The sequence below is a fragment of the Papilio machaon genome, chromosome 23, assembly GCF_912999745.1.
Source record: "Papilio machaon chromosome 23, ilPapMach1.1, whole genome shotgun sequence".
NCBI lineage: Eukaryota > Metazoa > Arthropoda > Insecta > Lepidoptera > Papilionidae > Papilio > Papilio machaon.
In genome coordinates, this window is record NC_060008.1 from 4,848,814 (window position 1) to 4,865,415 (window position 16,602).

The 16,602-nt window shown below is 33.2% G+C and overlaps 1 protein-coding gene across 2 annotated transcripts in view; it reads right to left on the bottom strand.

Moving 5' to 3' along the window:
* Nucleotides 1–6,107: 6,107 nt before the first annotated feature.
* Nucleotides 6,108–16,602, bottom strand: part of LOC106716921 (forkhead box protein P1) — a 56,720-nt gene continuing 46,225 nt past the window's right edge. For both annotated transcript variants that reach the window (XM_014510591.2, XM_045683856.1), the window contains 14 exons: nucleotides 16,214–16,319; nucleotides 15,805–16,005; nucleotides 15,590–15,701; nucleotides 15,351–15,467; nucleotides 15,161–15,269; nucleotides 14,778–14,947; nucleotides 14,092–14,169; nucleotides 13,795–13,871; nucleotides 12,894–12,995; nucleotides 12,100–12,242; nucleotides 8,330–8,405; nucleotides 7,487–7,578; nucleotides 7,127–7,269; nucleotides 6,108–6,918 (listed from right to left, as the gene is read on the bottom strand). In XM_014510591.2, coding sequence (XP_014366077.1) covers nucleotides 6,764–6,918; nucleotides 7,127–7,269; nucleotides 7,487–7,578; nucleotides 8,330–8,405; nucleotides 12,100–12,242; nucleotides 12,894–12,995; nucleotides 13,795–13,871; nucleotides 14,092–14,169; nucleotides 14,778–14,947; nucleotides 15,161–15,269; nucleotides 15,351–15,467; nucleotides 15,590–15,701; nucleotides 15,805–16,005; nucleotides 16,214–16,319 — 1,681 coding nt within the window. In that variant the 3' untranslated portion in view covers nucleotides 6,108–6,763. The remainder of the gene's footprint in view (nucleotides 6,919–7,126; nucleotides 7,270–7,486; nucleotides 7,579–8,329; nucleotides 8,406–12,099; nucleotides 12,243–12,893; nucleotides 12,996–13,794; nucleotides 13,872–14,091; nucleotides 14,170–14,777; nucleotides 14,948–15,160; nucleotides 15,270–15,350; nucleotides 15,468–15,589; nucleotides 15,702–15,804; nucleotides 16,006–16,213; nucleotides 16,320–16,602) is intronic.

Below are 16,602 nucleotides of genomic sequence, written 5' to 3' on the forward strand. Positions count from 1 at the left end.
GGAACGGCTCAATGGATCTTGATGAAATTTGACACAGATGTAGAACATAGTCTGAAAGAACACATAGGTTACTTATTAAGTTTTTTTTTAAATTCTGCGCGGACAGAGTCGCTGGTACCACTTGGTTTATGAAAAGATATTTTTAATGCTTGAAAAGCCTTTATCTGAAATGCTTGTATGTAAAAAAGGTACATTAAGATAAGAATTCTAACATATACTTTCAATATCTTTGTTTACTCCTGCTTTAGACATTATAAATTTGTTTACATTTCATAACAGAAACCGCTATCGTAGTATAAGTCAATTTTCTATGGACAAGTGTGATTAATGTAGCTATAAGTATTGCACGTAGCGTTATCTAGGCCGCGATGGAAGCGAGAAATGCTTACACTTGTTGTACTGCATGTTATTCTCAAACTGTTGATTTAATTGTTATTTCATTTTTTATTAACTTTATTATGGTACCGCTGAAATGCCAATACCATACAAAATCAAAGAACAGAACAAAGAACAGAACAAAGAACAGAACAGAGAACAGAAAAGAGAACAGAAAAGAGAACAGAATAAAGAACAAAGAACAGAACATAGAACAGAATAAAGAGCAGAACAGAATAAAGAACAGAACAAAGAACAGAGCAGAATAAAGAACAGAACAAAGAACAGAGAAAAGAACTGAGAACAGAATAAAGAATAGAACAAAGAAAAGAATAAAAAACAGAACAGAGAAGAGAACAGAACAAAAAAGAACAAAGATCAGAACAGAGAATAGAATCGGTCCGGACCGAACCGCAATCCTTCCATCCATCCATCCGTCCGTCTGTCCGTCCTTCCGTCCGTCCGTCCGTCCTTACGTCCGTCCCTCCTTCTGTTCGTCCTTCGACCGTCCATCAATCCATCCACCTATCCATATCTTACTTCTTACTTATATTATAAACGCGAATATTTGGATCGAGGGATGTTTGTTTGAAGGTATCTCCAGAACGGATCAACAGATCTGGATGAAATTTGGCATGGATATAGAACATAGTCTAGACGAACACATAGGCTACTAATTAAGTTTTTTTATATCGTGCGGACGGAGTAGCGGGCGACAGCTAGTTTATAATATTAGTAAGAAGTAAGTTTCGGCTCTAGATATTCTTTTTAATATATTTAGAGGCTCTAGACTATCTGTGTACCAAATTTCATTTAAATCGGTTTAGTAGTTTTGGTTTGAAATGAGACAGACAGACAGAGTTACTTTCGCATTTATAATATTGGTAAGGAAGTAAGGATAGTAAGGATTTATAAAAAACATGCTATAATTATTACACAGTCAATTAAAATAGGTTATTTGATTAAAAAAAATGTAAAAGTCACACAAAGTTAGTTCATAGAAACGGTGGAATCTTTTAACAGTTTGGAAAACAGCGATCATCGCGGTGGTACACCAAATTAACACGCTCGCGAGCTACAGCAGTTACCAATCACGGTCCGCGTTTATTCAAATCAATTTATTTAAATTCGGTCAGTTATTATTTAAAATTTTATTGAGTTATGTAAATTGTTAAAATTAAGTCATTTTCAATTAATTATATTTACAATTTTTCATAAAATTCACGAAAAAAATGTACATGAATGATGTAATTTTTATCCCTTTTGGTTAAGGCAATGAAGTTGTACAGCATTTCGCCCAGACTATCGATTTACTACTGCAGGTTATGTATCTATTTATCAAAAATTTACATAGACACATTACAGTCATATGCACGAAATGTAAAATAGTAGGATTCAATTTTAAAGATGTCTCAATAAGTCGTATCAACGCGACCTACAACAATTTCTAGTCGTTGCAGCCCTGGCCGCGGTAGACATAAGCGCACGCGCACATGTGGACAACAGAAATAAATACAATAATGGTCGAGCATAATTGTGCCACACGCCTCCTCCGCACAGATAAAAAACTAACTTTATAAATAAACTTTCTTTGAAAGCATGATGTGCTTGTTTTTTTTTCAAGTCAAAAGAAAAACCCTTTCAATGCGACATGCTAGTTTTTTTTCTATGAAGGTATTGGAAAAGCCAGAACGTAGTTTTGTTTACGTGGTGATAAGTTTGTTTGGTTAAGTTATAAGTTATGATGTAGATGAACCCAGTGGTAGTAAATGTTATTTAATGTAAGGGCAGAAGACACCTGAATTTAATGTGTTTTGTTTGATATTTTGCCACTGTCAATTTGCTGTACTCGTGTCGTAATCTCGACAATCAAACCCTGATTAAAGAAGACAAACATAGACTAACTAAATTATTGTGTAATAAATATGAAGTAATAACTATGCCCGTTTCGATTTCACGCCAAAACTACTAAATGTTAAATGAAATTAGTTACAGTCTACTACATGAGAAATGACATACTTTTATACGGGAAAAAAGGTTGTGAGGAATTAAAAGTGGGGGTGGAAATTTGTATGGAAATATCTTCATTTCTACAGTTAGAAGCTTGAAACTTATTTGTTCGGTTGTTAATTTGATATAAATAAATATGACATTTAAAATTTGTAAAAGTTTTACTCTCAAGAGAGAAAAATACCGATAGGTAATTTGGGATGAATGTTTGTATGGGAATATATAAGGTTTATGTGAATGTTTTGTATTTTTAATATGGTTTGTTGTAATATTTTATAATTTAAAGTAAAATAATTAGCTTAAGTCATTAAAAATGCTAGCCGAAGCCAGTTTTTCACGCAAACAAAATCGCGGGCACAGTTAGTAGGCAAATAATTTACAAAGCAAGTAAAACACGCACTACTAAAATTGTATAAACAGAACGATTCGCTTCCAATCATTTATACGAAGACTAAGTATGTAATCCTAGTGAAATCTCTGGAATTCATGTTTTCAAAATAGGCATAGATTAAAAATTGTTTCGCCTAAAAAAAGTTTCTCACGTGTGTCGCATGACAACACAAAAATCCGAATCATTGCCATATGTCCAACCATTACTCATCTCGTTTCTTTTTAAGCATTAAAAAAAACACGTCGCTCACTAAAATGCATTCGGGAATACTAAATTAACCCCTAACTTTCCATTTCGAATCGAAATGACACATTTTAGTTGAAGAAAAAAATATAACCCATTCGTAGACATGTGCGCTGAAAAAAAAAAAACGTAAGATTTTTTTTTTAATATATAGAAGAGTTCAGTAACCAGATCGGGATTAAGAATACAGTTATTTTCGACGTTTTTTGTCGGTTCAGTGGTTTTGTAGCTGCGACTGCTATTATAATTAAGAGCCACATGTCAGCCAGGAATAGAGATGTCCCGATATCGATAAATTATATCGATATTATTAAATACTTGCGATGTGGTTATAAAAAAAAAAAATTTGAATACTTACGTAATTTAATTGTTATTATCACTAAATACCTTTTACAATAAGTAAGATGATTTTTAGAATAAAAGTGAAAAATTCTAAAATTTCGTCATCATTTATTTTACTTTTTGTCTATATAAAATGAATGTTCCTTTAATATACTTCACTTTTGTGATACATATTGTAATTATAACGTTTCATTGAATTGAAGTTATTCTATGATAGAATTGTTTTCCTTTAAATAAATAAAACGTTATTTTTATCGATATTTTTGTCAGTACTCGGGTACGACATAATTGCACTTGTTTTACGTCATAAATCATGCGCGCGCGGCGGCGTATCGATGAAATTACACGATGCGTTTATAATAATAACATAACCTCATCTTATTTTAACCGTTGCTTTATCGAAGACAAGTTTTAGTGACGAGGTTATGTTTGAGTTAACAATCTGGCACGTATAAGAATACTACGATGTAAAAAATACTAATATTATAAATGCGAATGTTTAGATGGATGGATGTTTGTTTGAAGATATCTTCAGTACGGTTGCATGGAACTCAATGAAATTTGGCATGGTAGAGCATACTCGGGAAGAAAATATAGGTTACTTTTTAAGTCTTTTTTTACATCCACGTGTAAGGAGTCGCGGACGGCAGCTAGTTAATTTATGAATTGATGAACTTAGCCTTTTTAGTTACGACTAGCGATCGACCGCGACATCCTCTTTATTAAAAATAATACAATATACTTTTATCTTTTCATTCGTTTTTAATGATCAGTTTTCTATTACATCATAGTCTCTGGTTTGTCATGCATATAATAGGAATACAAAAAAATTTCAACAGTGGAAAACGGTAAAGAAGTCATATTTAGAGGTCTATTCACTATATTAATTTATCTTCTTATAAATGAATAATAAAAAAAGGAAACGAAGATGTCATACAACGGATATGACTGTACCGAAGTTGTTTTTTTTAATAGACAACAAAAGTAATGTATCGGAACATGATGGCTGGTTAACAAATGTGAGTTATGTGAGTAGCCAGAATGAATCATACGAAATGATATCATTACGCCATTGTGACATTTGACAACACGGATTATGTTTTCTAATTTTATTAGAATGACTTTTGTTTATTAATTTACTTGTATTCTTTTTTTTCCGCCCATAGCGCCAAAATATTTACCTTTCTATATATATTATCTTTATCTTCTTACCTTTAACCCATACAAAATTATTACGGATCATAATATAATTGGAAAGTCCTGGACAGTTAAATTTTTAGTATAGTTAGTCCTGAAGTAAATAAAACACAAGTATAATCATATTTGGTTTAATACAACACTAATTAAGTATGTAATTTACAATCAATATTACGATCCCATATTAACAGTTATTGTGGGACAGAAAGGGATGAACGTCTCACTACAACTGTATCAGATGGTTTCATGTGTAAAATTGTTTTAAAACAGCGTAAATAAGACACGTAAAATAATGAATAACAATCGTAATAAATCAATTCCAGACATTTCCAACTGTATTCAAGTCAGTTGTACTTACGGAACAAAAGAAATTGATTTTGTACATTTAAAAAAAATGTAACGAGATGTATAATTAATTTAAACAATTGAAAAAACAATAGTTTGTTATTAATAGTATTTGACAACTGACAGCTGTCAAATTGACAATATAGATAAAATAATGTGAACACATAATAATGTTAAATTGGAAATAACACATTCGCCTCATTTTTTTTAGTTAAGTAAAAAGTAAAAATTTAACGTATACATTTGAAAGGAATCAGAATATTAATTAAAGTTTGTTTTGTTTGTATGTATGTGTGATACCATACAATAAAGTGTCATTATATTATTTAAGTTAGGAATTCATGATCCTAGAAGAAATGGGACAAAAAAAAAATGTATCAATAATACTTATATGTATACAACTTTTGTATACTTTAACTAAATACAAATAAAATGTAACAAAAAATATGTTTCAATTAACTAACAAACAAAAAAAAATAAAAAAATATAAGCGTCAAATTTCGAACGGAAAAAAAATTCAGCCAGTATTTCTATTTTTTAGTATACATTAGAAATATTATGTCTTTAAAATGGTTAAATGCATTTTGGTTACAGCGAGAAGTTATTTAATTATATTTTAATTATACATATATATTGTGATATGAAAGTTCCACCCTCTTTTATTAAGTTAACCACCACGACAAGATTGAAACCTGTCGCTCTATATAAATGCGTATATAACTACAAATGCAATGAGTTCACAGCAGGAAAAAAAATACATAGAAAATCGAATATGTAAAGTGAAAATTTTTCTACTAGTTTTTTTTTTCATCTAAATTTCCTACAACATGAACGATTTATTGTATAATGTTTACAAGAACCTACCAAATATTGTTTCTTTAAATGAATTTACAGTTCGTAATATTTACAACTTTTTAACCTATAATGTAAAAATACAAAAAAAATAATATAATTAAATTATTTCAATAAACAATTCCATGGAATCACATTAATGTAGCAAATTATAAATGGTACCATTGTTTATGGCACAAGATGTAAACACAAAATGGATTTATTCTCAGATCTTTTATTACATCACAAATTTATAGGGTTGCCATGACAAATTGAACTGTAGAGAGTTGATTTAATTAGAAAAAAAAAAAACAGAAAAAATGTGGATTTTTTTATGATTTTTTTCAACTATTTTTTTGAATTTTTTTCAATTACTTATGACGTGACAACCCTATATTGTGAGTAGCACAGATGTGTAATATTGAGATCTATGAAAAAAAAAATCAAAAATCGATTTGCTTTTAAATAAGTAGATAATAACAACGAACTGCCTGAAATGAAACATAACGCTTTGCGTATTAACTTATGTACCATATTGTAAACAAGTAAAACTACTTATTGTTCTTAATAATTTATACAAATGATTAAATATTGATATGGACCTTTAAAGGTCGAAGGACCAACCGACCCTTCCTACGACAAACTTACTCTATAACTAACAATTCGAAATTCTTCCTAAAAATAAACACTAACGCAAAAAAAAATAACATAGGTACAAGCTATAATACTAGAAAATGTCCCGTTAAACCGGGCTATTTAAATCAAATTTTATAATAAAATCTACATTCCACTAATCTTAATTTTTTCCTCCTGAACACATGAACTATACTAAATCGAAAATACACCCGTAGAAGTATTACATACTGTGATTATAGAAAGCTAATTTCTACGCGGAAAGAAAAAAACATATTAGTTAATAAACTAGTTAAAATAAAGTTCAAGCATCGTATTGCTCTTTATAAGTTCGTCGTTTTATTCACTTTCGTTGTTAGAGAGCGCGTTAAAGCACAAAGTGCTATTCTCTCAGTTTTACTTGTCAGATCTTTGTTCATTAAGCGAGAGGTTCTCAGCTTCATCTTTTACATGTGACATAGAAGGTCTGTATCTATCATCAGAACGCGTGTAATCCTCATAAGGACTCGGCTCATTACGATTGCTTGAAGACTCTTTATGGTTGGTATAATCTGTGGAACAATATCTATGGTTCATATCCAATCTCTTTTTTTTAGTATCAGTAATATTTTTAATGTTGACATTACAGAAAGTATTCATAGATGGCGTTAAAGTCAATGTAAATCACGCTATCGATAAAACTATCGGTTAAATTTAAATCTTTTTTATTTTTTATTATGTTCAATTAATGAATCTGCAATTGAAATCAATATATATTACCTTTGTTAGAATAATCAGAGGCTTGCATCTCATTCTTTAGAGCGTATATATTTGGCTTGACATCTTGCACATCACCACCACTCAGATCTTCTGCTTTGTCGTGGCTGCTGCCGCCTCCGTAGCCATTCATCATTGGAGGACGACTACACGTAAATTCATACAGACATTAACTATAGCTTTAATTATACACATTTCTTATCGTTCTGCCTTCATTTGCGAAAAATCAGTCAAAATTAGGCCCTAACCTAACAAATATATTTATAATGTAGGATTTTCGGATGTCTTAAGATACATAAATCGTTAAATAATTGTAAAATAAAATATTACATTATTTGCTCCTGAAAAGTCTGAATTTAATACCTGTAATCATCATGAGAAGAAGGATATTCCTCTGGTTGCATCATATGGTCCTCACCAGAAATGTAGGACAAGTTGCAATCTTCCATCATGCCCTGATAAGAAATTTAAAGATTAGGTACTTATCAAATTAAACTAGGTAATTCATTTATAGCTAAAATATAAAAACCGATCAAATCTCTATACTTAATGAATTAGGCAATTCATGACAGTTGAATCGAAGAAGATAACTTTTAAATAAATTTTATGGATATTATAAGAAATTATATCGGAAAATTTACAAAATCATCATCAACCTGCCCTTATCCCTATGTAGGGTAGGCACAGTATGTACTCCTCCATACATCTCTATCAGCCGTTATATCTGAATTTACCCCCTTCTTACGCATATCCTCGTTCATACAATCCATCCATACTTTCTTTGGTCTTCTTCTAGCTTTATAGCCATCCACATTCAATCTTACTTTTTTGTTTATATGAACATTATCCCTCCACACAACATGTCCAAACCACGCTAACCTTCTGCTCCTCAATTTCTTGATAACTGGCGTTACTTTCAAACTTCCTTTGATATACACATTTTTAACTTTATATTTTCTTGTCACATTTAAAAATAAAAATCTATATATATAAAAGAAAGTCGTGTTAGTTACACTATTTATAACTCAAGAACGGCTGAATCGATTTGACTGAAAATTGGTGGGCAGGTAGCTTAGAACCAGGAAACGGACATAGGATTTTTACCTTGTTTCCTATTTTTTTTTATTCCGCGCGGACGGAGTCGCAGGTAAAAGCTAGTTAAATAATAAAATCCTCATTTAAAAAATTAAAGTAATGTAACTTTACCTGAAGGTTACGTTTCAACGCCTCGCTGTATCCATGAGGGCTGGTCATGATCGGGGGGCTCTGAGCACCCATGAACCTGCCAACAGTTGTACTATGAAGTATTCAAAATTACACGTAACATATAAATAATACTTTAAAACATTGAATTCTGGGTAATCTTTTTTTTTTCAAATGTTACAATTAAAGTTACAATGTAAAAATATTTTAATTTGGAAAATGTAAATTTTACATCGTGTTAAAAAAAGTAAAATCATACCCCAGACATCTTCTGTATGTTTTAAAAAAATAATAAATAGTGTTTTTTGTTTGTGTTAAATTTGTATAGTGTCAAATTTGGTTTATAAATATATCCAATTAATTTGTAATAGAGTTTAAAAAGTTGCATCGTGTTGGGTGTTTGAAAAGATAAAAAAGGTAAATAGAATAAAAAAAAATAGATAAAAAAGGCAAGCATATGAAAAAGATAAAAAAAGTTAAACACTAACATGCGACGGAAATGCAAGAGCGAAGCGTAAAAAGCGGGACCACTCACCTGAAGATGGGATTGAACATGCAAAAGATAAAGTTGGGGAAAAGATGAAAGATCTTTTAACTCTTACTTGGGTGTCCAACGACGATCCTTCTTTACAATCTTTTTAAATGCAACATGCAGTTTACCATTGTAAACAAACATACACGTCTTCCCAATTTAATTTCTCGTATCGTCATACAAAACAAAATATATCATCGTATTACATTAGCAACATATTACGAATTAAGCTTAAATATTAGAATTCGGTAGAACAGTGATGTTAAAAACTATAGCAAAACAATTAGGTTATAGCTTCGCACTCTAGAAGTCTAGAATACTAAAATGTACTTAGGTTTCATTGACATTTTGTATAATTTCACCGGAATTACTTCATTTTTTCCAAACTTTTGAATACAGTTCAATAACGTTTGGTAAAAGTATTTGTTAGAGATAAGCAGAATTATAATTTCTTGAAAAACAATTAATATTGTAAAGACTACCAACGAAGAAAAAAATAAGTACGATTCTTGGACTGAAAAAAAATATTCATAGAATAATTCTGTTAAATAAAGTTAACACTTTTATATCTGTAAGATGGAAGACATATGTGCTTTAGAAGATTACCTTTGATATATTCAAAGAAACATAAGTACACATAGTATAACTTACTATATTATATTATATTCACGTGTTCAACTAGTTACAAACTAACATGACAAATTGAATATATATTATCTAAGCTTACACAATGATACACTTGACATTATGGTCAGAAACATCGATCTAATTTAAAAAAACAAAACCAAAAATTATTCGTATAATTTTTATATTTGATCTTTTTTTTTCAAATTGATATAATTTTTGGTTCATTCCGAATGATTCACAAACATTTAAACTATTTTTTGGACACGATCGTCCAACGATTCAAAATATCAATCAACTTTTAAATTTATAAAATAATGCGGGTAGATGTATTTTTGTATAATACCGAAACTTTAATTTACAAAACAACGTATTTTACAACAATGTTGATGATCGTTTACGTATTTGAAAAATTGTTGAAGATTCGCACAGTTTTAAGAATGGTCCGTTAAAGTTATTTAGTCCAGATATAATAAATGAGATTCGTTGGACGTTCGCGGCAATGCTGCATCGTTGGACCCTTACTGTTGGGTGGCGTTTGGCCCCTGCGCGGGTTCATACTTGCGCGGCCGGCCCCTGCTCAGGTGCCGTCGCTTCACAAACTCCGCGTCGTCCACCATCCAGAACGAGCCGAAGTCGTCCTCGTAGCGCACGAAACATTTGTGCAGCGATAGGTTCGTCCGGATCGCATTCTACAATTCATCTCCCTTTAGCAACACTTAATAACAACTCGATTCAAAAATCGATCTGAAATTCAATCATCGATTAACTTATCGATTATCCCAACAGATGTGCTCCAATCGTTCGAACGATGGAAGCACATCAAGATCGTCGTGGAGATCGCGTTAAATACCATCATGCAGGGATCGCCCAAGAAGAGATAACCCCAATGGAATCGGAAGATAGGAGCTAGGTTAATAGGCAAGCGAGAAAAAACGTTATTCACCGTTGCGCTGAAATCCACGAACACACACAATAAACGAGACCTAAATACGATAACAAGACCCCACAATGCGCGACGTCAACACGGCACTGATCAAAATGGCCGCCGGTGGTGACGTCGCTTACAAATCAGATTCAAAAATTCACTACACAAATAATTACAAAATTCAAAAATCTGAAACGAGATAAAAACGTTTATTTACACAATAAGAGTTAGGGCACAATGTCTAGATTAGATAGAAAATATTTAAAAGAGGATATTAATAATGTTGGTACAAGTGTAGATGAAATATAATAAATCGTGTTAGTGATATGTGTGAGTAGAAAATCCATAATGAAGAAAATCATTCAGTGTAGTTCATTGTAAATTTAGAGTAGATTGAATGTAAATTTAGAGTAGGTTGAAAGTAATTTTAGAGTATGCTGAATGTAAATTTAGAGTAGGTTGAATGTAAATTTAGAGTAGGTTGAATGTAATTTTAGAGTAGGTTGAATGTAAATTTAGAGTAGGTTGAATGTAAATTTAGAGTAGGTTCAGTGTAAATTCAGAGTAGGGTACAATATGTATTAGATATTCTCGTAGTAAATTATGTAATTAATAATTATAGTATTCTTTCTCAGATTTAATTAAATATGTGCAACAAATGTGCAATATTTTTATTATATTTTGTATTGAATGTGTTCTTATTGTGTCTAGTAAAGTCGAGTAAGAGCATCAAAAGTGTTAAAAGTTATTATTACGAATATGAAATGTTAAATATGTAAAAAAATATTGTAAAAACTGAGACAGATATATTAATATCACTAAGTGCACTATTAGTTACTTTGGTGATAACTGATAAAACTTTTTAAATTGTCCAAGAAATAAATTAAATGTGTCGTATGTTAATTTGAGATAATATTTAAAAAATTGAGAATGAATGTCATGTGTTAGTGTGTTAAGTTTACACGTGTCCAATGTATTTAGTTCAAGTATGTATCAAGAGTTTAGGGGTACATTAATTGCGTGTCCTGTATGTACACATGTTCATTGGGCAATCTCAGTGTTATTGTGTACTGTGTGCGTTTGTCTTAAGGATGCATCAATCGTGAGTCTAGTGTATGTCGAAGTTATGTGTACTGCTTTTCCCTTGTAAGTTCGTGTATTGATGTAAAGTGTAAGGATGTCCAGTGTAATTATGCTATTAGTAATCAATGCATTATGTAAGTGAGTCCAGCGTAATTTTGATGTTAACGACCGTGCATTATGTGTTTACCCAGTGTAGGTGAATCCATTGTAAACATATCCAGGGTTAGTAGGTCAAGCGTAATTGTAACATTAGTTACCATTGCATTAAGTGTGTAACTGTGTACTGTGTAAGTTTGTCGAGTGTAAGTCAGTGTAAAGTAATTGTGATTTTCATTACCATTCCATTATGTGTGCTGGTATATCTAGTGTAAGTGTGTACTGTGTTCTGAGTAAATGTGTAATGTGTAAGTGTGTACTGTGTTCTGAGTAAATGTGTAATGTGTAAGAATATTATGTGTGCTTGTATACCTATTATAAGTGTGTACTGTGTTCTGAGTAAATGTGTAATGTGTAAGAATATCCTATGAAATCGTGTACTGTGTAACAGTGTCCTATGAAAGTGTGTAAATTTGAAATGCATTGTTGTAGTCCCTCGTGGGGCCGTACCCCGCGTGCAGTGCGGGCGCGTGCGCGGCTCGCTGCGGCCGTCGCTTGTAGAACTCCACCTCGTCGACTGTCCACACAGCTCCCTTCACGTTCTCGACGCGCATGAAGCATTTGTGCAGCGACAAGTTGTGACGCACCGCGTTCTGTTTGTTCACGCTCTCTCATGTTTTTATTTTGTTCCCGATAATGATTATTTATGTATAATTTAAACCTACCCTTACTTGATATATGAAATTTTAATCATCATCACCCTTATCCCGATGAAGGGTCGGTACAGTATGTACTCCTTCATACATCTCTATCAGCCGTCATATCTGAATTTACCCCCTTCTTACGCATATCCTCTTTCACACAATCCATCCATACTTTCTTTGGTCTTCCTCTACCTTTGTAGCCATCCACATTCAATCTCATGATGAAATTTATATGAAATTTTAATATACCCTAAAAATACTATCTTTTATTACAACATAGTTAATTTTATGATAGAAAAAGAGACTCCCAAAAATGTTTATTCAATTTGTAGTCTCTTGAAAATAGATTTACTATAATAATTTTAAGAAACATTCACATTAATTCCAAATACTCAAGAATTCTAAACCTCATCTTACTCTCACTTGGATTCTGTCAAACAAATATTAAAATATTCCGATCCCGTATAACGAAGAAGCTTAAAAACCTTAAATTACCTTAATATTTCTCCATCATGTAAAAATTACACATAGCATAATCGAAAGATATTCATTAAATTAGACAATTTTTAAGATCTAAAAAGCAGACAAAGTATAACTCACCTTCCAAGTAGCTGCATTTCGTCGGAAATAGCAGAAGGTGCTTTGGAACCAGTTGTAGATTTCATTTAAAGTCAGTTGTTTGTCCGGAGATTCTATGATAGCCTGAAAAATATATTTCCAAATAAGAGACTAATTTGGTAGTTTTTAGCCGACTTCAAAAAGAAGGAGGTTATCAATTCGACTGTTTTTTTTTGTGTTACCGCGAATCTCCGCCCCTGGTGGTCCGATTTTAATAAAAATTATTTTAATCGAAAGGAAGTGCTTGCAGATGGGTCCCATTTTTTTGTTTTTTTTTTAAATAACTAGAAGACTAGTAGATTTTTTGAAAATATTAAATTTAATAACTTTAGATGTCATCTTGTAAATCATAGGATAACAAAGCTGTTGTTTAGAAACTATGAAATAGACTATTCTCAAATATATAATAGAATAAAAAAATAACTATGTAGTCTATGTCTTCTTTCAAACTATGTTCTATCTGTGCTAAATTTCATCAAGATCTGTTAGCCGTTCTGGAGATATCTTCATACAAACATCCATCCATCTATACATCCAAAAATTCACATCTCTATATATATAAAAGAAAGTTGTGTTAGTTACACTATTTATAACTCAAGAACGGCTGAATCGATTTGACTGAAAATTGGTGGGCAGGTAGCTTAGAACCAGGAAAAGGACATAGGATAATTTTTACCCCGTTTTCTATTTTTTATTCCGCGCGGACGGAGTCGCGGGTAAAAGCTAGTTTATTATATCATTAAGGTAAGATATTTATCAAGATATAAGATCAGTGAAGATTTTCTATTGTGTATGAGATTTTTTTTAATTTGTAACATGTATTATATAAAATCAAATGTAATCTGAACAATTATCGTATATTTCCTGTATCAAGGATACATACCTGACGAATAAGAGAAGCGTAAGTAAACGGAGGCCGTACATCCGCTGTCTTATAGAACTCACGGTTGCGTTGAATCTCTGCAAAATAAGAAAAATCATTAATGTAATTATATAAAAGTTAAGATAATATATAACCAGAACTAGATGTGTATACAGTTGTGTATTTATTACCTTGTTGAACATCTAATCCAGCTCTTTCGAGCATATAAGGCAGACCTTAATAATAGACATAGATTTTATTGTAAAGTTTATCTTATTAGATCATAAAGAAATAATAAAGTTATTGTTAAAAACTTACCACCAGCAATTGCGACGCCAGATTTATCAGAGACGCGTCGCCGTACAGGTCCGGGTGAAGCGCCCTCACTCGCGCTACCTTAAAAATAAAATATCATAGGTGAATTATAATTTCATAACATCGTTATAGAAGACTAATTATGCCCGCGACTCAGTCCACACGGCATTTAAAAAGTAACACATGTGTTCTTACAGACTATATTCTACATTTGAGACAAATTTCATCAAGATACGTTGAGTCGTTCTTAAGATACCTTCAAATCAAATTAACCTTAAAAATAAGTTTCAAGCTTATAACTGTAAAAATAATGTTAATTTCATACAAATTTCCACCCCCATTTTCGACCCTATACAACCCCTTTTTCGTGTTAAAATGTAGCTTATGTCCTTCCTCAGGTTCTAGACTATCTGTGTACCAAATTTATTTTCAATCAATTCAAGAGTTTTGGCGTGAAAGCGAGACAGACAGACAGAGTTATTTTCGTATTTATGATATTAGTAAGGATTATATTATAAATTATAATTATAAATTAATATATAAATTATATTATTAATTAAGGATTAAACGATACATTTAATATCTATCTATTATTTTTTAAATTAAAAATGACACTTGTGACGGTTAGGTACGTTAAGTTACTTATATAAAATGTGACCTGTGAAATGTTTGTCGTGCATTTGTCATACCGTGTGGCATCTTATGGTGGGTATCTCTAGCGGCATGCAAGTGGCGCATCATGGCGGCGAGGCGGTCGCGCTCGCGGCGCAGCTGAAGCTCCAGCTGGGCCACCACCTGCATCTGCACACGTGCCTGCGCAGCTGACCTGTCGTCCAGCGTATGCGCTGCTTCCAGGTGCCTGCAAGTTGTCTTGTTCTTGGTTTTTGTTGCTCTGTCTTCGTCAACTTAGTACTAGACTTTTGATTTATAAGATCCATCCTCAGTCATCCTCCAGATCATCCTTCATATCCATCCTCAGTGATTTGTTGCAGAAAGCGGAGTTTAACTTGTGTATATTGAGTTGGTTACACAAAATAATGGAAAGAAAAAATTTGTAAATGAGGATACTGACTTGAGGAATGCTTGGTAATCATCTGCAAGTGCATCGCAGCCCGGCCACTTGCAGACTCCACGCCCGAACAATGGGTGTTCCTCCATCTCGCTACCCCACAGCATCAGACCTGTAACATTAGAATTCACATGTCACGTTATAGTTATTAAGAAGTTTCAATTAAAAGATAACTGGATGTTAATAATTTAACCTGGTGGTGCATTGGGTGGTACGGAAAGTGGGCCGTGCATGAGATACTGGCGCTGCACCGCCTGCAGTTGCTGCACTAGTTGCTGCTGCTGCGCGCCCAGCTGCTGCTGCAGCGATCCTGCGGAACAAGTCGTTTTTACACATTGCCCTACTGACAGCAAAGTCATTATAGTGATGGAAATAAATAAATGAAAACGATTGTTTACTCCTGCTCTATAGAAGAACAAATAAAGAACTCACCCGGAGAAGAGTCAGGCGGCTGCATATGCGACTGTGAAAGCAGATTCAGGTTGATCTGGTCCTGCAGCCGCGATTGTTCCAGCTGTCTCTTAGCTGCCTCCGAAGTCATATGCTGTGGCAACAAAATTAAATATTATCCATCGTTAAAACTATTTTTCATTTTAGAACTATTCTTAATCACGTGCCTAGTGAAATAAAAAGTTTAAAAAAGTTACCTGTTTCTGCATATGGTGTTGATGAAAGAGACGCTGCTTCATAAGCGCTTGCAGTTGCGAGTGCTGGTCGAGTAGCTGCATCGCAAGCAGGTCTGGTGCCACCAACGGCATTGGGGACCGCGCCCCCGCGCCGCTGGATGGTGACACCGGCGCCGGGCTAGAGTGCGCCGACCCCCCGGTAGGTGAAGTAGGCGCTGACGCCTGTAAACCAAATTAGTAGACTATTGACAAAAATATAAGTACCCACCTGTTAGTTAAAAAAGATAACTGCTAGCAGAATTCAAACAAGCAAATACTTGGCTACCAACGGCTGTCGTCTAAGCCAAAGCATTTTGTTCTATGTACTTCCATAACTATGAAGTTTATTAGAGTAAAGAAAGGTAATGGAAAATACAGAAGTATTCATTACCCTGGCGAGTGAGAGGGGCTCATGGTCGCGCGGCGGCGAGGCGCGGCGTGGAGGGGAACTGCGCCGCCGCCGGCGGGCTGGGTCGCCCCACCTGCCCGACTCCTCTCTGAAACATAAAAAAGTACTCTCTTACCTCTTCCTTTTTCTCGCGCTGATATTAAATACTGTGGTCTTGCTAATTAGTCAGATTATTAAAGGCAGAAAAAATCTTTCAAATATTTTGATTAGTTCCTAATCAAGGCCCTCTTAATCATATTGGGCGTCCGGCTGCGAAAATCAGTCTGGTCTCCAGTAGTACGTATGCGGTGAAGCCCACAAAGATTCTATGACAGAGTGCCACGGACTCAAGGATGCAAGATCCTAAGGTTAATATGGTCTTCTTGGCAAGA